We start from the raw sequence: 24,964 nt of genomic DNA on the forward strand, positions 1-24,964 counted from the left end.
TTGGATTAAACATATTATTTATTTATTTTCCCATCATGCACAAATAACAAATTAACAATTTATAACGACATAGAATCAATAAAACAGAGAAGGTTAAACTATAACCTGACATAAAGATCTGAATCTGGGTGAGATCATTTCAAATGTAAAGAATATATATCTCTTATTTCCTCTAAAGGAAGCAGTTCAGCATATTTGATGTACATGATGTTACTTGGATAAAAGTGTCAGCTAAATGCACGTGTTTCAATTTAATAAAGGTTGACAGTATGATCAAAAAGCAGATTATCAAACTCAATAACAACAAGAATAAAAACATGTTTAGAATAAAGAGACAGCAGGAGGACAGGTTCAGAGGTCAGTGAATGATCCCTTTAAGAGATGATCATCATAGATATAATGATCCTGTTGATCTCTACCTGCTCTGATCCACTGTCACACACACCTTCTGTGGTAATATCTTCACTTCCTCCCAAGTGTAAATGTATGGAAACATCTTCTCAGTGAAAGTGTGTGTGAAGGTGTGTATGTGTGTGTTAGTGTCAGGATCAGAGAACGACAACTCTCCTCTGTTCCAGTCCAGATTCACTCTGACCCTCTGGAGCTCCTTCTTCAGGCTGAGACGAGTGAGTGGACCTGATGGTGACCATGCTGAGTATTTACCTTCATAGAAATCTATTCTCCATAATCCAGACCGTATGTGTCCCTTCCTCTGGACAGACTCTGCTGACACACCAAGTACCCAGTATGTACTGTCTGTAACCTGGACATCCCAGCTGTGAGTCCCTGAGTTAAAGCCCTCAGAGCCCAGGACACAGATGTATTTATCAAACCTCTCTGGATTATCAGGAAGTTCCTGTCTCTCTCCTGCTCCTCTCACTCTGGTCAGATCTTCAGACAGGAAGAGAATTGGATGAGCAGTGTTTGGGTCCAGGATGAGAGGAGAGTAGGACACCATGTCCTTCATCTTGCTCCAGATGTTGAAGCTGAGGTTGCCCAGGTGTTTGGCCTGGTCTATCAGAGCTCCTGAGGGAAGCTGTGGATCCTCCAGCAGGGGGCGCTGCAGCCTCTCCACTGCAGCCTTGTAGTTGTGCAGGAAGGAGACGTCTTCAGCTCTCAGCTCCTCCTCTGTGGCTCTGACTGTGTGTGAAAGAGCTGCTATCTCTCTGCTCACAGCCTCCATCTTCTCCTCCATCATCCTCCTCTTCTGCTCCTCTTCCTCCCTCAGTGCAGCCATCCTGGCCTCCTCTTCCTCTTCTAGAAACTGGTGAAGCTTCTTAAACTGCTCCTTAATCTGCGTCTCTGTGTGTTGAGTCTGGACCTTCATGTGTCCTGCTGTTTGATCAAACTTCACTTTAACTCCTTCAAAGAGCTCCAGTTTCTCCTGAAAGGGCTGCAGAGACTTCTGGAGCTCCTCTCTGAGATCCTGTGCAGCTTCATCGATGGGTCTGATTCTGTGGTTTTTATGTGTTTTTGAATCTCTGCAGACGAGACACACTGGCTGCTGATGGTCCAGACAGAAGAGTCTGAGTTTCTCAGAGTGCAGACTGCAGAGAGCCTCTGGAGATCTCTGATCTCTCTCCTGTAAGAAGGTCTCACACAGGTTCTTTAAAGCAAAGTTAAGAACGAAGTCCTTTGAAGATTTTTTCCTACAAACTGGACACTCCTTTACTTCTTTCCCATCCCACCAGTTCTGCAGACAGGCTTTACAGAAGCTGTGGCAGCAGGACAGGATGACAGGATCTCTAAAGACTTCCTGACAGACCGGACAGCAGAGATCTTCCTCTAACCTGGAAGCCATGTTGTCTCTGAGTGAAGCTGAAAACACAGCAGACAGGAGTATACAGTCAGTCATGGCTCCCCTCCCCCTCCTCTAATGACTTCACTGAAATTCACTTTTGGCGCATTTCCACTGCAGAACCTAGCACGGCTTAACACGGTTTAGTTTGGCCCGGCCCGCTTTTTTTTGCTTTTCCACTAGGGGTAGTTCCGGCTCACGGGTACTTTTTAACTTTTTTTCTGGTCCTCGAAAATCGAGGTTCCTACCGAGCCAACAACCGAGCTGAATATGCTAAACTAGTGACGTCAACACTCCCGACTGCTGATTGGTCAGAGAGAATCGTCAAAATCGTTGCGCGAGACAGTCCCCAAGCGTCGCATAAGCACCATTTTTAAAACAGACAAGCTACCGTTAAACAAATCCATAAAGAAATGGCAGCAACAAAAAAAACACGCCGTGGTTGTTTGACGAGGTACAGACGTTACTCCATCTCGTTGCGGATGAAAAAATACAGCGGGAGCTCGACGTCGCAACACGAAACGACGCCTGGACTCGGCAACGGCTGCAGGATGGTACGTTTTTGCTAACGCTCTGTTCTTTGCTTGAAAGCGTTGTGTCCCTATCGATTGTAAAGCTCATTCCTTACAAACATGCCTATTTTATCCGTACATTTATGTTCGACAACCCATGCTTTTATGGAGCCCCGAAGAGCTACGGTTAGCACAGATAGCATTAGCAAGAGCTATTGTTTGCTAACACCATATGTACCATTGTTTACGTCCAGTTTTCTAGTTAAGTAAGAAATAGGCATGGCAAAACGACTGGAATTGTGACTTTTTTTAAACTTTAGATCATCGTCAGTAAGTAAAATAAGCAATACCAATGTGTGGAAATGCTCTGTTACAAGTAAAGTAACGTACCAGTAGTAAGTAGTAAGAATCACTATCAATGTTGCAGCTCGTAAAATTGTGTCTGACAACCTAATTGTGACTCTCTGACATCATTACCAAAAACAAAAACAACGCACGTGCCTTGTTTGCTACCGTCGACAGACTAACTAACCCCCCAGTGTCAGTAGCCTCTGAATTTCTATCCACCAGGGCGTGCAATGATTTTGCCTCCTTCTTCACTGACAAAATTCAGAAAATTAGACAAGCAGTCAGTGCCTCTACATCAGGTACAGCAAATGTTTTGTCCCTATGTCCACCTAATATCAATTCAAACACCATGACACAATTCCATCAGATTAATGGTAAAAACTTAGAGGACATTATTCAACTTCTGAAATCCTCCTCCTGCTGCCTTGATATTATTCCAACAGGATTTTTCAAGGATGTTTTTCCTTGCATGGCCTCAGATCTACTTCATATAGTAAACACATCTCTTCACTCAGGTATTTTTCCAGAGGCCCTGAAAACTGCAGTCATTAAACCGCTCTTAAAAAAGAATAATCTAGATGCCTCAGTAATGAACAATTACAGGCCAATATCAAACCTGCCATTTCTAGGTAAAATCATTGAAAAAGTAGTATTTCAACAGTTGAGTAACTTCTTGCATTTAAATAACTGTTTGGATGTGTTCCAGTCAGGATTTCGTCCAAACCACAGCACTGAGACTGCTCTTGTAAAGGTCTTCAATGACATCCACTTAAACACAGACAGTGGCAGAACTTCAGTGTTAGTATTATTAGATCTCAGTGCTGCATTTGACACTGTTGACCACAACATATTACTAGACCGACTAGAAAACTGGGTGGGACTTTCGGCAACAGTTCTAAATTGGTTTGAGTCCTACTTAAAGGACAGAAAAAACTTTATTTCTATAGGTAAATACACATCTGAGTTGACAAATATGACATGTGGGGTACCTCAAGGCTCCATCTTGGGGCCTCTTCTCTTTAACATCTACATGCTACCACTGGCTCAGATAATGAAAAACAACAAAATAAGTTACCATAGCTATGCGGATGACACACAAATTTACGTAACAATTTCACCAGGAGATTATGCTCCAATTCAAACACTGAGTAAGTGCATTGAACAAATCAATGACTGGATGTGTCAGAACTTTCTCCAATTAAACAAAGATAAAACTGAGGTAATGGTTTTTGGAGCCAAGGCAGAACGTATAAAAGTTAGCGCTGAGCTTCAGTCTGCAATGTTCAAAACAACAGATAAAGCCAGAAATCTAGGTGTAGTCATGGACTCTGACCTGAGTTTCAACAGTCACATTAAAACAGTTACTAAATCAGCCTACTATCACCTAAAGAACATATCTAGGATTAAAGGACTAATGTCACAGCAGGATTTGGAAAAACTTGTCCATGCTTTTATCTTCAGTAGACTCGACTACTGCAATGGTGTCTTTACAGGCCTCACTAAAAAATCTATTAGAAAGCTGCAGCTAATTCAGAACGCCGCTGCTCGAGTCCTCACTAACACTAAGAAAGTGGATCACATCACTCCTGTTCTGAAGTCTTTACACTGGCTTCCTGTGTGTCAAAGAATAGATTTCAAAATATTGTTGCTGGTTTATAAAGCTTTGAATGGTTTAGGCCCAAAATACATGTCTGACCTACTGCTAAATTATGAACCATCCAGAACCCTCAGGTCTTCAGGGACTGGTCAGCTTTCTGTCCCCAGAGTCACAACTAAACATGGTAAAGCAGCATTCAGTTATTATGCTCCGAATATCTGGAACAAACTCCCAGAAACCTGCAGGTCCGCTGCAACTCTTACTAGTTTTAAATCCAGGCTGAAGACTTTTCTTTTTGCCGCTGCTTTTAATTGAACTATTCACATCTTAAACTGCACTGTAACTTTTAACTTTTATTCATGTATTTTTTCTTTTAATGTTTATTTTATTATCTTTCCTTTTTAATGACTGATTTTAAATGCCATTTTTAAAATGTCTTCCATTTTTGTAAAGCACTTTGAATTACCTTGTGTTGAAAGGTGCTATATAAATAAACTTGCCTTGCCTTGCCTTGCCTAATATATTCTTGTATGTTCTTCATTGTTAAGTATTGTTGCACTTTAAACTGGTCTCATAATTATTCATACTTATATTCATTTGTAATTATCCATTTACTTCATGACTGTATATTTGTACATACTCATACATATGTATACATATATTTATATTCATTATCAACAGGCTGGACATAATGTAATTCACTTTCACAATCATTGTAAACATCTAGGGCCAGAACCGTCTTTAGTTCATCCTTACCGTTGTTCTGTTTATACTTATACATGTTATTCTTATATCCTTACGTGAGCTGTACCTGTCCTGTGTTTTTCATTCTTATTGCTGTTGCTGCTATGACACCTGAATTACGGTGATTTAAAAAAAATAAGGTTTATCTTATTGTCTTTCAGGCAAGAGGAAACGAGGAGAGGAGCACCTCACAGTCCTGAGGGAGATGCACAGTGCAGATCTGGCCCAGCAGGAACGGTTGTATTTATGTTTATAGTTTGCTTTGTTATTTGCACTTGTTTGATGATTAAACTGTTTGTTTGTAACATGTATTTTTATCGTGATTTCCTCTGTGTTAAAGGTGGGGTAGGTAATTTTGGAGAAACCAGCTCGAGTGCGCTAGAATTTGAAAATACACAACCGGAAAAAATCTGCCACTTCCTCACAGAGCCCCTCCTCCAACACACATGAACGCGCACATGACCAATGAGGGCACGAGATAAGTTTGTGCACAGATGGAAGGCTGACAGGCAGGTAGGCCATCCAGTTATTTTAGCCGGGCCGGCTAAAATGATTGGTCATGCTTTTTACAGTACTACGGCTTCCACAGATGACGTTTTTTAATGGGTTTTTTGTCAAAGCACTTAAAGGAGAGGTGTCATGGCCATTTCCACTGATCATAATTCCATTGTTGAGGTCTACTAAAATAGATTTATATTGTGCATTTTTCCAAACTCACATTGGGTGGGGGCGTTGTGAATCGCGCTGAGCTCCGTGGAGGTGTTGTTTCCTTGTTTAGGATACACAGCGAAACACAGCCAAACTCATCCTGAGCACACACAAACTCACATCCGAAGTAAAAACAAAAACAAACTCCACCTCTGAGGTGATTTGGGTGGAAATGGGGGTTTTACCGTTTCTCTGGAACCCATTGGTCGATTTTGGTGATTGACATCTCTTTCTGACCGTTAGAGCCAATAGAATCGAAGGGGAATCTCCCCACTCACACACATGGTATAAAAAAAAAGGTGGGGGCTTCGCGCATGCAGTTTTGCATCAGAGCGAACCTATACTCTGACATCTGGAAACGGAAAAGCAGGTTTATTGTTTATGGATTATCAGAAATAATTTCAAAGGTACACAGACACATTGGATTAACCTATGGATTAACTTCAGCAGCGTTTTTATCGTTTTAATGCCATTGAAGACCACTTTTGACCAGACTACGACACAGGTAAACCATGTTAGCGTTTTTAGCTACCTAGCGCCACATGTTTTGATGTCTGTTTTTGTTTATAAAGTCGCAAGTTCGTATCATAGAGTGATAATGTATGTACCCATCGATTCTGTGTCACCTCACGATGTGAAACGATGTGTTGGATGTGCAAAAAAAGATAAATAATAAGGTTTTATGAGTGAATTCCGGTGCAGTAATCTGTTAGCATTTTTCGCTCGTTGCTAATTCAGAGGCTCAGCGTTAGCATTGTGGGTTTATTTTTGATTTTTTTTTTTCAAATGATCAGTTAGATGAGTTTCTTCCCTTTACATGGATATAAAACATTCATAGTTTATTAAATATTAAGATGCCCTCAGACACTGTTTCCTCAGATGACGCGTTTTTTCCCCCGGCGCTGCTGTGACGCAGGTGACCAGCACCAAATTCCTTGGTGTGACCAACACTGATGACCTCACCTGGAAAAACAACACCACTGCACTAGCGAGGAAAGCCCAGCAGCGCCTGTACTTCATCCGGAAGCTCAAGCGAGCCGGAGCATCACCCCCCATCATGCTGTCCTTCTACCGAGGCGCCACCGAGAGCATCCTTAGCAGCTGTATCACGCTGTGGTTCGGAAGCTGCACCACCGCCGACCGCAAGAGCCTGCAGCGCATAGTGAACTCTGCCCAGAGGATCATCGGTGCCTCACTCCCCTCACTACAGGACATATACAACACCCGCCTCACCCGCAAAGCACTCAGCATTGCGGGTGACTCCACCCACCCCTCCAACAGCCTCTTCAGCCGCCTGCCTTCAGGAAGAAGGTTCCTCAGCTGGGGCACCGCCAGGCTGAGGAACAGCTTCCTCCACCAGGCGGTCAGGAGGCTGACACACACACACACACACACACACACACACACACACACACACACACACACACACACACACACACACACACACACACACACACACACACACACACACCACACACACACACACACACACACACACACACACACACACACACACACACACACACACACACACACACACACACACACACACACACACACACACACACACACACACACACACACACACACACACCACACACACACACACACACACACACACACACACACACACACACACACACACAACCTCCCTCATCCAGCACCAGTCACTTTTCTGCCCATCTCCGCTGCTACTGCACTGAAACTGTACTTTGAACACTTTAAATATATTATTAACATTTTAAACTGTATACCACGTTTATCTAGGCCCTTTGTTTTGTTTAAAGGGGACCTATCATGCAAAATGCACTTTTGTACGTCTTTTATACATGAATATGTTTCCCCGGTGTTCCAGGGAACTCACCAAGTTTCAAAAAACACAACCCTCTCTATTTTCCTCCATACCCAAATCTCTGAAAAAGGGGCTGCAACGGATCTGATGAAAACTGATACAGATTTGAACACTTCTATGTCGTCACAGAAGTGGCGCTACGGCTATTGGGCCAACTCTCCACCTATCAGGGGAATGTGGGGTTGGGCCACGGCCGGCCATTGCCGCTCGAAAGCGCTGGAGACGCTGTAGTACATATGCCAGGCCTGTAAGTGGCGCTGTAGTCTGCCACAAAAGCAGCGAAGAAGACTTCCCGCCCATAGTTACCATGGTTACCCTTCTGTTTATTCTCCGCTGTGGCTTTTTTTCTCCCTCCCCGAGGCAAGCGTTTGCTCCCGCTGCTTTAATTCAATGCAATCCCTCCCCGTCGAGGCAAGCACTGTAATTCTCTCCGGTTAGTCCACCAGCAGATGACAAACACCCACCTCTCCGCCTCTTCCAAGGAACGAGGGGACCGTGCGGCAGAGTTTCAGTTTCAGTTTCTTTCGCCGGTCAAGATGTCCGTTAAAGTTTAAATCTTCCGGACAAAATTAGAAAAGTGCCGGTCAAAGGTCTTCTTTGTTATTTATTGAGCTTTAAAACAAATGAATAACGACTCTATATAATAAAACACGGAGGACGGAGATCTCTTTTTCTCCCACTCTTCTGACAGCCCAGCAGCTGATCAGAGCGGCTCCCCTCTCCTGCAGGGGGGCGTGGCCAGCAGAATCAGACCCGTAGACAGCAAACAGCACATAGATCGAAATGAGGCATGGCTAAAATGCATGATCTGTTTGGTATTTTGAAAACAGAAACGTATAAATATTAGGGCTATCAGTCGATTAAAATATTTAATCGCGATTAATCGCATGATTGTCCATAGTTAATCGCGATTAATCGCAAATTAATCGCACATTTTTTAACTGTTCTAAATGTACCTTAGAGGGATATTTTTCAAGTTTTTAATACTCTTATCTACATATGAGTGGACAAATATGCTTTATATGTTTGTTTATTATCATTTGAACAATGACAAATATTCTCATGAATATTAAACACAACAACCTCTGAACATTACAAATATTCGCCTCAATTCAACCTGGAACCTCTCTCATACAATAATACAATACAAAGTGTGTGTGTGTGTGTGTGTGTGTGTGTGTGTGTGTGTGTGTGTGTGTGTGTGTGTGTGTGTGTGTGTGTGTGTGTGTGTGTGTGTGTGTGTGTGTGTGTGTGTGTGTGTGTGTGTGTGTGTGTGGAGAGACACTGTGATGGATCATTGGAGCTATGTGCAGCTCAAGGCATATATGCTCGATCGGGAGCTGCCTGGACGCTGCAATCATGTTGCGCGCACTATCCGTGCTGAGTGTGCTGACTTTTCGTACAATGTCCCACTGTCTGGCTACCTGCATAAAGTGAAGTGCTCTGCGCAGTTGTCGGCAAAATGTCGCTCCTCTGTTTTCATTGAAACAGCTCCTTATATCCGTTAGCGCAGCTAGCTAGCACCAGATGCTAACAACAACAACAACACGTAAGGTGTGTCTCGCTCGCGCCACACATACACACACCCTCCCGGTCCTCCCGATGGCCAGTCCGGGCCTGCCGGTGAGCGTGGAAGTGTGGTCTGCCACAAACGGGCGGCAGGAGCGGGGCTGTCAGCATCAGCTTGTAGATGGTATTTTAAACTCGATGCGCTCTGAAACTACGGGGCGGGCGAGGACAAAAAATACACATGCGTTAATCGCGTTAAAATAATTAGTGGCGTTAATTTTTTTGTTGTTGTTATTAACGCGTTAACTTGACAGCCCTAATAAATATACCTTATATAGGTATGGCCCTACAATATATCATTTAAATATAGCATGATAGGTCCACTTTAATGTATACCACGTTTATCTAGGCCCTTTTTGTTTTTTGTTTGATGTATATATGTCACACTGTAGGACTGCGGGAAACGATATTTCGAGATTTCTGGATGTACAACATGTAGAATTCTTGACAATAAAGCTGACTTTGACTTTGACTTGACTTGAGATGACGCGTTTTTCCCCCCGATATCGGGGGTGCGGTGTAGAAGAGGTTAATTTATTAGAAAGATTTTCTTTTCATGATCTGTTATTTTCTCAAATGTTCTTATTATGGGGCAGTACGCGGCGGCGGGGTGTGTGTGTACACCAGTGACGCTTGGTGCCGAGATACTGTTGTTGTTAACCAACACTGCTCGCCACTGGTGGAATTTATGGTTCTAAAATGCCGTCCTTTTACCTGCCGAGGGAGTTTACAGCGATTCTTGTGGTGGCTGTTTACCTCCCGCCTAACCCCAGTAGCGAGGGTAAAGAGGAGGCACTCGGTGAACTGTACAGAGCCATCAGTGAGCAGCAGACAGCACACCCAGACGGCCTTCTCATCGTAGCTGGAGATTTCAACCACACTAACTTAAAAACTGTGCTGCCTAAAATATATCAGCATGTCGATTTTCCAACCAGGGGAAAAAACACATTAGACCTGGTCTATACCAACTTCAAGGGAGCTTACAAGGCATCCCCCCTCCCCCACATCGGCCTTTCTGATCACCTCACTGTTCTGTTGGAACCAGCTTACAGAGCCAGGGTAAAAGCCATCAAACCGGTTTCAAAACAGTTACGGGTGTGGTCAGAGGACAGCACAGCTGCACTCAGAGACTGCTTTGACACTACAGACTGTACACATACAACCATCACACCAATATACAAGAATACACAGAGACAGTCACAGGCTTGAAATTCAAATATTTACTTTTTAAATAATTTGACAAACCCATGTATATACATGTTGTATGTTTGCCCAAAACTCTCCTGTTAGTTTCTTCTGTATTTCGTCATGCTATACGCAGCCTTTTCCAAAACAAAGTTTGCCTCCTGTAATGTTGTGACATACTCTTTGGTCCGGAGTTGTGAATACCCGGAATGTTATATGAGTATGTTATATGATGTAGCGCGAATAAAGCACAGTTAACCATACTCGCTGTCTCCTGAGTTGTCTATAATAAAGCAAGATACACATACAAAAGGACAACACTATACCTCCTTGCTGTGATAAAAAGCTACATACCAAGAACCAAGTAAACGATCGCTTCCATATCCTCCATTGTTATGGTGTTTTGTGAGTTGTGTCGCATTGAAGATAACGTCACGGCAGTTTTACGCAGCGTCACTCCGCCCGCCGAACAGCCGATCGCCCCGCCTACACTGCGTCGTTAACTACCCCAGTTACTAACTGTAATGGAAACGCAGCTTAAAGGTCCCATGTCATGCTTTTCTGGTTATTACCCGTCCCCTTGTGTGTTATGTAGCTTTTTCTGCATGTAAACGGTCTGCAAAGTCACAAACCCTCAAAGTACACCCTGTAGCGAGTAAACTCAGTGACATCACCATATCCAAATGGACCAATCTGTGGAGCTCCTCACACACCAGGATCCCTTGCAACACTATCAAACGCAGTGGGGGGACCTTTAGCGTCGAGCATAGAGCTACCTGAACGTTGGTAATAGACGAGTTGGGATCGCGGAGAAACACTCACTCAGCCTTGTCTTTTCTCAGCCGCGCTACTGCGCAGAGTTTTGCCGGCACATACACTGACTGCCTTATCTTTTCTCAGGCTGTGAGTGTTTGGCGAACTATGTGGCGAACAGCCAGGCTGTGAGTGTGTGTGTGGTGCTCAGGCTGAGTTTCGCGGTGTCTCGCTGTCTCGCAGACCCCACGCAGCAACCAGGAAACGAGACCAGTAATCCAGCTCACACTGTCCGCTCCTCGAGCCTCAAAGGGCGGAGCAGTGAGCCCCGCAACGTCCCGCCAACACGGCACCCAGACCCCACACAGCATTCTCATCTGTTTGTCATTACTGGTGTCATTTCCTGGCTGCTAACGCCATTGTAACACATAATCACTGATGTTCCGCTGTAACGGTGGTGGACTCAACAGAACTGAGTGGGCGAGCTGACCAATCAGAGCACACTGGGCTCATAGGGAGGGGGGGGCAGGAGCTCCAACAAGCCGTTTAGGACAGAGAGTGAATACACATACTATACAGAGATTCTGTATGAGAAACCAATGTGAGTTTGGAACATTGAACAATGTAAATCTGTTCTAGTAGACCTCAACAATGGAATTGTGATCAGTAGAAAATGGCCATGACATGGGACCTTTAAAGTGAGCATGGCCTACCAAGGCCAAACTAAACCCTGCTAAGCCGTGCTAGGTCCTGCAGTGGAAAAGCGCCATTTGAGTATTGTTTGGAGTCAGACTCACCTTCAGGGGGTGGAGGGTCCGCAGGTTGAAGCAGCAGTGTTGTAGTTTCCACTTTTCTCTCCTGTAGCTGAACTCAGAGGAAGTTGTTAGTTTGGTCTGAAGGTGAATCTGATCGTCTGTTTTTCAGTCCGTCTCTCTCTCTGCAGTGAGGGAGAATAACAAACTGTTTCCTGGTTTATCTCAGGTGAGTCAGGTGAGGGAGGAGCTCTGTCACGCCTCCTCTGCTGAACGCTGTCTCCTCTCATGTAACCCATTTATCTCTAAGAACCTGTCAACACTCCATCAACAAATTATCCTGGACTTCATGACAATGGCAGATTTCACAATTATTGTATTCATACTAACACATAATCAGTCACGTAAAGACAACCATTCATTTAGAGAATTAGCTATCGTTATGCTATAGACATTATACGTGCAACAAATTATGTTTAGTTATTAACTATTATTTACTTTAATTATTGGCAGAAATACATGTGTGCACAAACAGGACCTATACACATGGAGAGGTGTCAGATGGGGGTAGTTGGGTTTGGTGCATATGAGGCGAACTGGCACCTCTAGATTAGATTAGATCAAACTTTATTGTCATTGCACAGAGTACAATGAAATGCAGTTTGCATCCAACTAGAAAGGTCACAGTAAAGTGCATGAGGTTTCAATAAATTCACATATCAGATCAATGTTCATAAATGTACAAATATTAATACATGTCTTTTGTTTTTGGTCTGCAGAAGTCACAGTACTTATCATCATTACTCTCACAGAGATCATCTACTTTATTTACGCGTCAAGTCGTAGCCAATGAATGTACCAGGGCCGAATTTACCATATACATTGGGGGACACACATACCCCCCAATATTCAGATACGCTCAAAATGTCAATATATAGCCTAACTGATATAAAAATAATTGCTATTCTATGACTTTTACATTGAACGAGTCCGGCCCTCGACTAGTACCCATTTTTTTATTTCGGCCCACTGTGTATTTGAATTTGACACCCCTGCTTTACACCATCATGAAATGGTTCTCTCTCTTTCAAAATAATTTGCAAGGCCCTCTGAGCAGAGAATCTTTTGGCCATCTTGATCAGTTGTGATAAGGACCCAAACTGGAGGAGCTTTATTTACCCGAACACCCCGTATGTAATGTAAATGTGTTGGGGGGGTGTACAGTGGGTGGTAATTGAAAATGTGTTCTGATATATGTTCTTCACAGAAAATGAGCCAAGGCCATTGAGTGTGAGTTTGAAAAAGTTATTGAGGATATCATTTTTCTTTAGATAAATAATGAAAATGGGTCCCACAGACCCGAACACCATACAAGGGTTAAGTGTGTTTTTGTGAGCACTTTGAGCTTAGTCTCTTGTATCTTAAGTGCTATATAAATACACTGTATTATTATTTATTACGCAGCAGCTGTTAAACAACCTGTTTACAGATGTGTGTTTCACCTATCTTAAGTTTCCTGTCATCTCTCTACCAACACTTATTTAATAAAGTCGTACAATGCTCACAAATGATAATTAAAACAAGTATAAAAACTTTCGTTAAAATGCATCTATGCAACAAATATGAAAATATATAATTAATTTAATTTAATTTCAAACCTTTATTTACCCAGGTGTATCCCATTGAGATCATTGATCTCTTTTTCAAGGGAGACCTGCTCAAGTAGGTTCCACTTGAAACATACAACCCGGTATCACGGCAAGACGTGAACATGTGACGATTTACCATGCTGGGAGACGTGAAGATGTCACGATTTCGGCCCAATCCCAAACCACTCCCTCGACCCTACCCCTCCGTGACGGAGTGAACTCCGTCTGTAGCCACCAGTGGCGTCGCCTGGCCTGGGCATCCGGGGCTTTAGCCCCGAATGTTTTTTCTGTAGCCCCGGACAATTCGCCCTCAATAATATAATACATTAACCGTGCTTTACGTGAACCTCATCATGACACAAGAGAGGACGGCAGGACTGTAATTTCCCGTGTTCAGTGAATGCAACAGAGGCATGACACCAGACCAATCAGAGAGTTGCATGGAAATAAACATGTGCTTGTGTCATTCAAGCTCGGCTCTGTGTGTGTGTGTGGCAATAGCGCATTTAGTGTGATAGAGAGAGAGAGAGGGAGAGAGGGGGAGGGAGGGGCCGGTGCCAGCATGGACCGTGTTGTTAGCATCTGGTTAGCTAGCTGCACTAACGGACATAAGGAGCTGTTTGTTCCACAAGAAGCTGGAGGAGAGTCCTCTCCTCTCAGACTGAGAGACTCAGGTGAGCTAAAGGACTCTCTGAGTGTTTAGATACATAACTTTAGTCTAAGTTATCTCAGTGGGTCTCAAACGGTTTGGTCACAAATTATTCAAAAGATTATTTCCGCGGCACACCTTCATATGATCATTATAGTTATAAAGAAAATAAGAGAATAAAGGAAAAACAGTTATGAAATATGGCAGTAAAACAAGAATAGAGTTTAAAAAGGGGAGTGATTAGTAAAATATCCATAAAGAAAAAGTACATCTGTTTACAGTTCTGCTTCATATGGGTGTTGAGAGAGGTATCCATAGATCTCTTCATTTTGCTCTCAAAGTGCACCAGATTGATGCATTTAACTTCAATATTTAAAAAAAAATCTTCCCGGGGGAGCATCCCCCGGACCCCCCTAGAGGAGGTGAGCCCCCCACTCATAAAAAATACCACTTTACCCCTGCCTATATGCCGTGAGCTGATTATCGAGCCTTTATTGTAACAGTCGCGGGTGTACTGTGTGTGTGCGTGTGGGGAGTGTTGCAGTGAAAAATGCCACTGTAGTGCCGCCGCCACTGTGGGCTAAGCCCCGAATGTTTTCAGGTCCAGGCGACGCCCCTGGTAGCCACACTCGCAGCAGAATGAAGTTCCCTCCATTAAGGCTATAAATACAGTGCACCGCATTGGGACGGCCTCCCCTCTCTCCGGCAGAAACAGGAAATGCCGCAACTGTATGTAACAACCATGGATGTATAATAAGAACTGGATACAGCGTGGGAGGCGGGGCCTCATTCATTCCTATGAGAGTTGCTCATTGGCGCATGATGATAAAATGGCCCAACTTTTGGAGAAGGGTCCAGCTGCAGCCGCAGCCGGTGGAGGTTGAACCTGTAGGAAGTTGTAGGAAGTTGTACTTCCAAATATGGTCAGAAGAGAGCTCGCCCAACACGTGAGACGCTGGCGCAAGGATATTTAATCAGACATGGAGGTTTACAGAGAACAGAGACTATTGTTTGGAGTCAGACTAACCCCTCCGTGTGTGTGTGTGTGTGTGTGTGATCTGATCCACTTCTCTATTCCATTCTATTTCAATGTAAATACTGTTTTTTTTATTTTACTATATTTTTGTGTTATTTTTAATGTTATTATATTTTTCATAAAATAGTTGTGTTTTTTTATTTTTGGTTTTTATGTATGCACCACGACACCAATCAAATTCCTCGTACGTACATGTATCAACCTACCTGGTAATAAAACTGATTCTGATTTCGGAGCCAGGATAGTGTGTTTTTGGGGGTTACCTGGGTCCCACTCACAGTGGGAGCAGCAATCTGATTGGCTGATGCCAAGTGAAGTGCACGAGCTGGAGTTTAACCAAGGTCAGCACCAGTGTCTTGAATTGGATTATTGCATTAACTGGCAGCAGAGAGGGCAAAAGTACACACATCCTTTACTCAAGCAGAAGTACAGATACTCGTGTTTAAAAATACTCTGGTAAAAGTAGAAGTACTGACTAAACTTCTTTACTCAAGTCAAAGTAAAGAGGGCTTTGAAATGTACTTAAGTAAAAAGTACCCATAACTACCAGCTGTTTTAAAGAGTACCTGACCTCCCTTTATATTAATAGAACAATAATGTCATTGTTAGCTAATGAATGTTTCCATGATGAACAACGGCAACATGACAACGTTTTCATTGGTCCCTCTTCTTTAGAGAAGACCAGGAAATGATGGATACACGGATCGTGTTCAAATCAATAGGCACGCAAGACTCTAAATAATAATGATCACGCCACCAAACACACATTCAAACTAAAGGAACCAGCCTGTTTGGAAAATGTAACAAGTAGAAAGTACAGGTATTTGTGTTCAACATGTAAGAAGTAGAAAGTACAGGTATTTGGGTTCAAAATGTAAGAAGTCAAAGTAAAAAGTTGTCAGAAAAATAAGTAGTGGAGTAAAGTACTGATACCAGAAAAATTAAGTTAAGTACAGAAACAAAGTATTTGTACTCCACTACTTCCCACCTCTGGCTGTCAGCCAGTGGAGGAGTGGAGGAGAGGAGTAGTGGGAGAACAGGAGGAGGTTGAAGAGCAGTCTGGCTGCAGCATTCTGAATTAGCTGTAGCATTCTGATGGTGTTTGACAACTCTCTGTATTTTAGACCAATCACGACCAAGCCAAGTTTCAACAGACTCTACTATTCCTACTTTTTATTCTGAGACGCGTCATGTCAGTGAGGAAATAAACATGAATAAAATGAGGAAAAGAAGCAACTTGTTTTCAGTCTGAAGAAACCTCTGTTCTTGTGAAACTGATTTAATCAGAAATGTTAGTTTGTTTATTATTTGACAGCATTGTAACATCTGTTTGCTCTTTTCTCATTAAATGTGATTGTTGCTGCTGCTTTAATAATCTGAGTGACATCATTATTAATGTTAATGAATAACTCTATTGTAACATACATGTTTTTATATATTCAAGTAGTGCACACATTACTTTATCTTCTCCATTATATATTTTACTTTACTATATATTATTATATTTATTAAACGTCTTAGCTGAATACTCAACTCTGATTGGTCAAATTAGAAGTTTAAGAGGTTGTTAATACTCGATAACACACCGCTGCCAAGAAATCAGTATTTTAGATTGAGATTAAATCCTTTAGAGTTAATAAACGTGTGCATTTGATAATCCACGCTGAACAGCAATGGGTCGTCCTCTCTGTTTAGGCTTCTCCTGGGAAAACTGTGTTTAACATTTACTCTGTATTTAAATACTTAGAAATCTCTTTAAAACATTTATTATATTCCCTGACGAAGAGGTCTGTCAGGGAGTTAATTTAAACCCAGTAACTCTGTATGTTTTATTTGATTATACAAGTTTAAAATTGCATGTAATAAAACTAATAAAAAATGCATTTTATTTTGGATCTGATAAATGATTCGCTGCTCAAACTCGCAGTTGGATTAAACATATTATTTATTTATTTTCCCATCATGCACAAATAACAAATTAACAATTTATAACGACATAGAATCAATAAAACAGAGAAGGTTGAACTATAACCTGACATAAAGATCTGAATCTGGGTGAGATCATTTCAAATGTAAAGAATATATCTCTCTTATTTCCTCTAAAGGAAGCAGTTCAGCATATTTGATGTACATGATGTTACTTGGATAAAAGTGTCAGCTAAATGCACGTGTTTCAATTTAATAAAGGTTGACAGTATGATCAAAAAGCAGATTATCAAACTCAATAACAACAAGAATAAAAACATGTTTAGAATAAAGAGACAGCAGGAGGACAGGTTCAGAGGTCAGTGAATGATCCCTTTAAGAGATGATCATCATAGATATAATGATCCTGTGTATCTCTACGTGCTCTGATCCACTGTCACACACACCTTCAGTGGTAATATCTTCACTTCCTCCCAAGTGTAAATGTATGGAAACATCTTCTCAGTGAAAGTGTGTGTGAAGGTGTGTATGTGTGTGTTAGTGTCAGGATCAGAGAACGACAGCTTTCCTCTGTTCCAGTCCAGATTCACTCTGACCCTCTGGGGCTCCTTCTGCAGGCTGAGAGGAGTTTCTGGAGCTGGTAGTGACCGTGCTGAGTATTTACCTTCAATGAAACATATTCCCCATAATCCAGACTGTATGCGTCCCTTCCTCTGGGTAGACTCTGTTGACACACCCAGTGACCAGTCTGTACTGTCTGTAACCTGGACATCCCAGCTGTGAGTCCCTGAGTTAAAGCCCTCAGAGCTCAGGACAAGGCTGTAATAATCAAACCTCTCTGGATTATCAGGAAGTTTCTGTCTCTCTCCTCCTCGTCTCACTCTGGTCAGATCTTCAGACAGGATGAGTCCTGGATGAGCAGTGTTTGGGTCCAGGATGAGAGGAGAGTAGGACACCATGTCCTTCATCTTGCTCCAGATGTTGAAGCTGAGGTTGCCCAGGTGTTTGGCCTGGTCTATCAGAGCTCCTGAGGGCAGCTGTGGATCCTCCAGCAGGGGGCGCTGCAGCCTCTCCACTGCAGCCTTGTAGTTGTGCAGGAAGGAGACGTCTTCAGCTCTCAGCTCCTCCTTTGTGGCTCTGACTGTGTGTGAAAGAGCTGCTATCTCTCTGCTCACAGCCTCCATCTTCTCCTCCATCACCCTCCTCTTCTGCTCCTCTTCCTCCCTCAGTGCAGCCATCCTGGCCTCCTCTTCCTCTTCTAGAAACTGGTGAAGCTTCTTAAACTGCTTCTTAATCTGCGTCTCTGTGTGTTGAGCCTGGACCTTCATGTGTCTTGCTGTTTGATCAAACTTCACTTTAACGCGTTCAAAGAGCTTCAGTTTCTCCTGAAAGGGCTGCAGAGACTTCTGGAGCTCCTCTTTGAGATCCTGAGCAGCTTCATCGATGGGTCTGAATCTGTGGTTGGTGTGTGTTTTTGAATCTCTGCAGATGAGACACACTGGCTGCTGATGGTCCAGACAGAAGAGTTTGAGTTTCTCAGAGTGCAGACTGCACAGAGCCTCTAGAGATCTCTGATCTCTCTCCAGTAAGAAGGTCTCACACAGGTTCTTTAAAGCAAAGTTAAGAACGAATTCCTTTGAAGATTTTCTCCTACAAACTGGACACTCCTTTACTTCTTTCCCATCCCACCAGTTCTGCAGACAGGCTTTACAGAAGCTGTGGCAGCAGGACAGAAGAACAGGATCTCTAAAGACTTCCTGACAGACCGGACAGCAGAGATCTTCCTCTAACCTGGAAGCCATGTTGTCTCTGAGTGAAGCTGAAAACACAGCAGACAGGAGTATACAGTCAGTCATGGCTCCCCTCCCCCTTCTCTAATGACTTCACTGAAATTCACTTTTGGCGCTTTTCCACTGCAGGACCTAGCACGGCTTAGCACGGTTTAGTTTGGCCCGGCCCGCATTTTTTTGCTATTCCACTAGGGGTAGTTCTGGCTCACGGGTACTTTTTAACTTCGAGGTTCCTACCGAGCCAACAACCGAGCTGAATATGCTAAACTAGTGATGTAAACACTCCCGACTGCTGATTGGTCAGAGAGAATCGTCAAAATCGTTGCGCGAGACAGTCCCCAAGCGTCGCATAAGCACCATTTTTAAAACAGACAAGCTACCGTTAAACAAATCCATAAAGAAATGGCAGCAACAAAAAAAACACGCCGTGGTCCTTTGACGAGGTACAGACGTTACTCCATCTCGTTGCTGATGAAAAAAATACAGCGGGAGCTCGACGTCGCAACGCGAAACGACGCCTGGACTCGGCAACGGCTGCAGGATGGTACGTTTTTGCTAACGCTCTGTTCTTTGCTTGAAAGCGTTGTGTCCCTATCTATTGTAAAGCTCATTTCTAACAAACATGCCTATTTTATCCGTACATTTATGTTCGACAACCCATGCTTTTATGGAGCCCCGAAGAGCTACGGTTAGCACAGATAGCATTAGCAAGAGCTATTGTTTGCTAACACCATATGTACCATTGTTTACGTCCAGTTTTCTAGAGTTAAGTAAGAAATAGGCATGGCAAAACGACTGGAATTGTGACTTTTCTTAAACTTTAGATCATCGTCAGTAAGTAAAATAAGCAATACCAATGTGTGGAAATGCTCTGTTACAAGTAAAGTAACGTACCAAAAGTAAAAGTAGTAAGAATCACTATTAATGTTGCAGCTAGTAAAATTGTGTGTGACATCCTAATATATTCTTGTATATTCTTCATTGTTAAGTATTGTTGCACTTTAAACTGGTCTCATAATTATTCATACTTATATTCATTTGTAATTATCCATTTACTTCATGACTGTATATTTGTACATACTCATACATATGTATACATATATTTATATTCATTATCAACAGGCTGGACATAATGTAATTCACTTTCACAATCATTGTAAACATCTAGGGCCAGAACCGTCTTTAGTTCATCCTTACAGACCGTCTACACAGCAGCGTTAAAAAAAATCTTGGAGGTGGGCGTATCTGAAGCTTGAGGATTTTTTGCGAGCAAGGCATGAACAACCAATCACATGAATCTCCCGCCCGCGACATACGAAGCAAAAAAGCCCGAAGTAAACTGGATATAAACTCCCCAAAACAGGCGAAAACCTACCACTGTCTCTGCCACTCTGTCAGGGTTGAGTAAGCAGGCAGGACCCAAATGCAGATTTCCAAGAATAGTCCTTTATTCCAAGGTACAAAGTAGAAACACAGAACACTACCCTGTGACACACAGTCAACTACAAACAATGAACCAACAATGACAGACAGAAAAACCAGAACTAAAATACACACAAGACCAATCACACAAACAAGACACAGGTGAGGAGGGAGGAGAAAACACAGGGGCACCAGGTGAACACAATCGGGCAATCAGGCAGGACAGGGGTGAACACTTTTCAAAACAAAACGGGAAACCAAAGACAGAAAAAGACAAGACAAAACCCAACACAGACAGATCGTAACACACCTCCCTCCATGCCTGGCTCCTCCGGTTTATATCCCGGTAGGTAAATAGGGACTGGTCATAAAGCACCGGGTGATTCGCTACCGCTAATTTCTCCTCAATTTTTTGGAATATGAGGAAATGACCTGCGGTATGTCTCTCCCAGCATACACGCCGTTTGATTGGCTAGAGCTTGAACTGTCAGATTTGCGTACACGGGATTTGATTGGCTGACGCTTCCACCTCAGCCTCAAAAGTTGAACATTGTTCAACTTTGAATCCTGAAAATCCTGAAAATCTCCGCTCGCCTGCCCACAATGTATTTCGGCGAAAAGTGAGGGAAAGTGACATCACCCCATTCAAAGTGAATGGGCAGAAGCGTTTCAAGATTTTTTTAACGCTGCTGTGTAGACGGTCCGTTACCGTTGTTCTGTTCATACTTATATATTTTATTCTTATATCCTTACGTGACCTGTACCTGTCCTGTGTTTTTCATTCTTATTGCTGTTGCTGCTATGACACCTGAATTTCCCTACGGTGATTAAAAACGAAAAAAGGTTTATCTTATTGTCTTTCAGGCAAGAGGAAACGAGGACAGGAGCACCTCACAGTCCTGAGGGAGATGCACAGCGCAGATCTGGCCCAGCAGGAACGGTTTGTATTTATGTTTATAGTTTGCTTTGTTATTTGCACTTGTTTGATGATTAAACTGTTTGTTTGTAACAAGTATTTTTATCGTGATTTCCTCTGTGTTAAAGGTGGGGTAGGTAATTTTGGAGAAACCAGCTCTAGTGCGCTAGAATTTGAGAATACACAACCGTAAAAAAATCTGCCACTTCCTTACAGAGCCCCTCCTCCAACACACACGACCAATGAGGGCACGAGATAAGTTTGTGCACAGATGGAAGGCTGACAGGCAGGTAGGCCATCCAGTTATTTTAGCCGGGCCGGCTGGTCGAGCTTTTTACAGTACTACGGCTTCCACAGATGACATTTTTTTATGGATCTTTTGTCAAAGCACTTAAGATATTCATTGCAATCTGGATGTTAAGAGCATTCCATGGAATATAACAAAAAGTGTATCTCGAGCCGGTTTCTCAAACTTACCCTACCCCACCTTTAACTGTAGATATAAACAAACAAAACAGACCTTAATTTATTAGAAAGATTTTCTTTTCATGATCTGTTATTTTCTCAAATGTTCTTATTATGGGGCAGTACCTACAGGTGCTTGAAATTCAAATATTTACTAAATAGTCTAATTTTTTTTTAAATCATTTGACAAACACATGTATATACATGTTGTATGATTGCCCAAACTCTCCTGTTAGTTTCTTCTGTATTTCGTCTTGCTATACGCAGCCTTTTCCGAAACAAAGTTTGCCTCCTGTAATGTTTGTGACATACTCTTTGGTCCGGAGTTGTGAATACCCGGAATGTTATATGAGTATGTTATATGATGTAGCACAGAGCGTGAATAAAGCACAGTTAACCATACTCGCTGTCTCCTGAGTTGTCTATAATAAAGCAAGATACACATACAAAAGGACAACACTATACCTCCTTGCTGTGATAAAAAGCCACATACCAAGAACCAAGTAAACGATCGCTTCCATATCCTCCATTGTTATGGTGTTTTGTGAGTTGTGTCGCATTGAAGATAACGTCACGGCAGTTTTACGCAGCGTCGCTCCGCCCGCCGAACAGCCGATCGCCCCGCCTACACTGTGTCGTTAACTACCCCAGTTACTAACTGTAATGGAAACGCAGCTTAAAGGTCCCATGCAGGGGCGTCGCCTGGACCTGAAAACACTGAGGCGCTACAGTGGAATTTTTTACTGCAACATTCCCCGCACGCACACACACAGTACACCTGCGACTGTTGCAATGAAGGCTCGATAACCCGGGAAGATTTGTTTTTCAAATATTGAAGTTAAATGCATAAATCTGGTGCACTTTGAGAGCAAAATTAAGAGATCTATGGATACCTCTCTCAACACCCATATGAAACAGAACTGACCAATCAGAGCACACTGGGCTCATAGGGAGGGGGGGGGGGGGCAGGAGCTCCAACAAGCCGTTTAGGACAGAGAGTGAATACACATACTATACAGAGATGCTGTATGAGAAACCAATGTGAGTTTGGAACATTGAACAATGTAAATCTGTTCTAGTAGACCTCAACAATGGAATTATGATCAGTAGAAATGGCCATGACATGGGACCTTTAAAGTGAGCATGGCCTACCAAGGCCAAACTAAACCCTGCTAAGCCGTGTTAGGTCCTGCAGTGGAAAAGCGCCATTTGAGTATTGTTTGGAGTCAGACTCACCTTCAGGGGGTGGAGGGTCCGCAGGTTGAAGCAGCAGTGTTGTAGTTTCCACTTTTCTCTCCTGTAGCTGAACTCAGAGGAAGTTGTTAGTTTGGTCTGAAGGTGAATCTGATCGTCTGTTTTTCAGTCCGTCTCTCTCTCTGCAGTGAGTCAGGTGAGCTCTGTCAGACCTCCTCTGCTGAACGCTGTCTCCTCTCATGTAACTCAGGGAGTGTCTCAGTCCAAAGTGCTGATTTATTGCTGGAATAAAGGTTATAGTGGGTGAGTTAAATTATTAACTAAGATGTTGTTAAAGAGGTGAAGTAGGCTCCCATAGTGTGAAGGTTTCACAAACCAAACTCAAATATCTGTCAAGTATATGGCATCAGTTTAAAACATTCAACAACAAATTATCCTGGACTTCATCACAATGGCAGATTTCACAATTATTTTATTCATACTAACACATAATCAGTCACGTAAAGACAACCATTCATTTAGAGAATTAGCTATCGTTATGCTATAGACATTATACGTGCAACAAATTATATTTAGTTATTAACTATTATTTACTTTAATTATTGGCAGAAATACATGCGTGCACAAACAGGACCTATACACATGCACTAATGGAGAGGTGTCAGATGGGGGTAGTGACACGAAGGGCTCTTTAAGAACTCAGATGCTCGATTCCGTTGCTTTGTAATATTCTTTATTTATAAAGATCACAAAGCTTTTCAAGTCTTCTAGGATCTACTAGGTCATTCCAAAGAATCCTTAGGTTCGACTAGGTATATACAACAGGTCTCTGGTAACAGGCATGGATCTCATGAAGAGACAAGACGAACCAACACAAGACAAAGGGAGAGAAGGACTATATATACACACACACACACATTAGGTAATGAGGCACAGGTGGACACAATCAGGGGCGGGAACAACAATCAGTCTGACCGGTGACACACAAAGACAGGAAGTGCAGACACCTGGAAAGATAGAGCAGAGTCATGTCACAATAAGACAGACAGACAAACACTAAAACCTTACAGTACCCCCCCTTTTACGGACGACTCCAGACGTCCCTGAAACCTGAGACCGTAGTCTGTCAAAATCCGTGATCAGAGTCTTGTCGACAATGAAGCTGCCCGGGATCCAGCATCTTTCCTCTAGTCCATACCCTACCCAGTCGACCAGGAACTGTCTCCCTCTACCCCGCTTTCTTTCTGACAGTATCTTTTCCACTGTATAGACGATACCTCCGTCGATGACCCGAGGAGGTGGAGGTGGTGTGGAGGAGGGAACCAGTCTACTTTCTAAAACTGGTTTCAGCTTGCTGACATGGAACGTGGGGTGGACCTTGAGAGACTTTGGGAGACATAGGCGAACAGCAACAGGATTAATAACCTTTGAAATGGGAAATGGACCAACGAACCGGGGGGCCAGTTTCCTGGAGGCGACATGAAGAGGAAGGTCCTTGGTGGACAACCACACTCGTTGTCCGACCTTGTATCTAGGAGATGGACGTCGTTTTCGGTCGGCCAAACTCTTCATGCGGGTCGCACTTCTCTGCAGCATCTGGCGAACACCCTTCCATACCCGGCGACAGCGGCGAACCAGAGCATGTGCTGATGGTACGGTAACTTCTTGCTCGAGCTCCGGGAACAATGGAGGCTGGTATCCATGGACACATTGGAAAGGAGAGATTCCGGTGGCTGATGTGGGTAAGGTATTGTGTGCATACTCAACCCAGATCAGATGTTTGCTCCAGGTGGTAGGCTTCTGGGACACCAGGCATCTCAGACATGTCTCCATTTCCTGATTCATCCTCTCCGCTTGGCCGTTTGACTGGGGATGGTATCCGGATGTCAGGCTCACAGTGGCTTGGATCAGGCGACAAAACTCCTTCCAGAAACGTGAAACGAATTGTGGGCCTCGGTCTGAAACGACATCACTAGGGAAACCATGTATTCGAAAAACATGGGACAACATGGCCTGTGCAGTTTCTTTGGCAGTAGGTAATTTGGACATGGGGATGAGATGTACCATCTTGGAAAAACGATCAATGACTGTGAGTACTG

At 43.1% G+C, this 24,964-nt stretch overlaps 2 protein-coding genes across 2 annotated transcripts; both read right to left on the minus strand.

Annotated features, from left to right (window-relative positions):
• Positions 1-23,022, minus strand: LOC117478818 (E3 ubiquitin-protein ligase TRIM39-like). Its single transcript, XM_034125727.1, has 3 exons — positions 22,908-23,022; positions 11,864-12,003; positions 1-1,818 (listed from the first exon to the last, which is right to left on the minus strand). Exon 3 carries the CDS (start codon positions 1,799-1,801, stop codon positions 416-418), a length of 1,386 nt encoding a protein of 461 aa, XP_033981618.1. The 5' UTR covers positions 1,802-1,818; positions 11,864-12,003; positions 22,908-23,022; the 3' UTR covers positions 1-415.
• Positions 17,080-23,040, minus strand: LOC117478819 (nuclear factor 7, brain-like). Its single transcript, XM_034125728.1, has 2 exons — positions 22,908-23,040; positions 17,080-18,897 (listed from the first exon to the last, which is right to left on the minus strand). The coding sequence occupies exon 2, from the start codon at positions 18,878-18,880 to the stop codon at positions 17,495-17,497; it is 1,386 nt and encodes a 461-aa protein (XP_033981619.1). The 5' UTR covers positions 18,881-18,897; positions 22,908-23,040; the 3' UTR covers positions 17,080-17,494.
• Between the last annotated feature and the right edge of the window lie 1,924 nt (positions 23,041-24,964).

Source organism: Trematomus bernacchii, unplaced genomic scaffold (assembly GCF_902827165.1).
Source record: "Trematomus bernacchii unplaced genomic scaffold, fTreBer1.1, whole genome shotgun sequence".
Lineage (NCBI taxonomy): Eukaryota > Metazoa > Chordata > Actinopteri > Perciformes > Nototheniidae > Trematomus > Trematomus bernacchii.

Bases quoted from the DNA above. Each gene is read 5' to 3' on its own strand.
- LOC117478818 (XM_034125727.1), bottom strand. From the start codon at position 1,801: ATGGCTTCCAGGTTAGAGGAAGATCTCTGCTGTCCGGTCTGTCAGGAA.
- LOC117478819 (XM_034125728.1), bottom strand. From the start codon at position 18,880: ATGGCTTCCAGGTTAGAGGAAGATCTCTGCTGTCCGGTCTGTCAGGAA.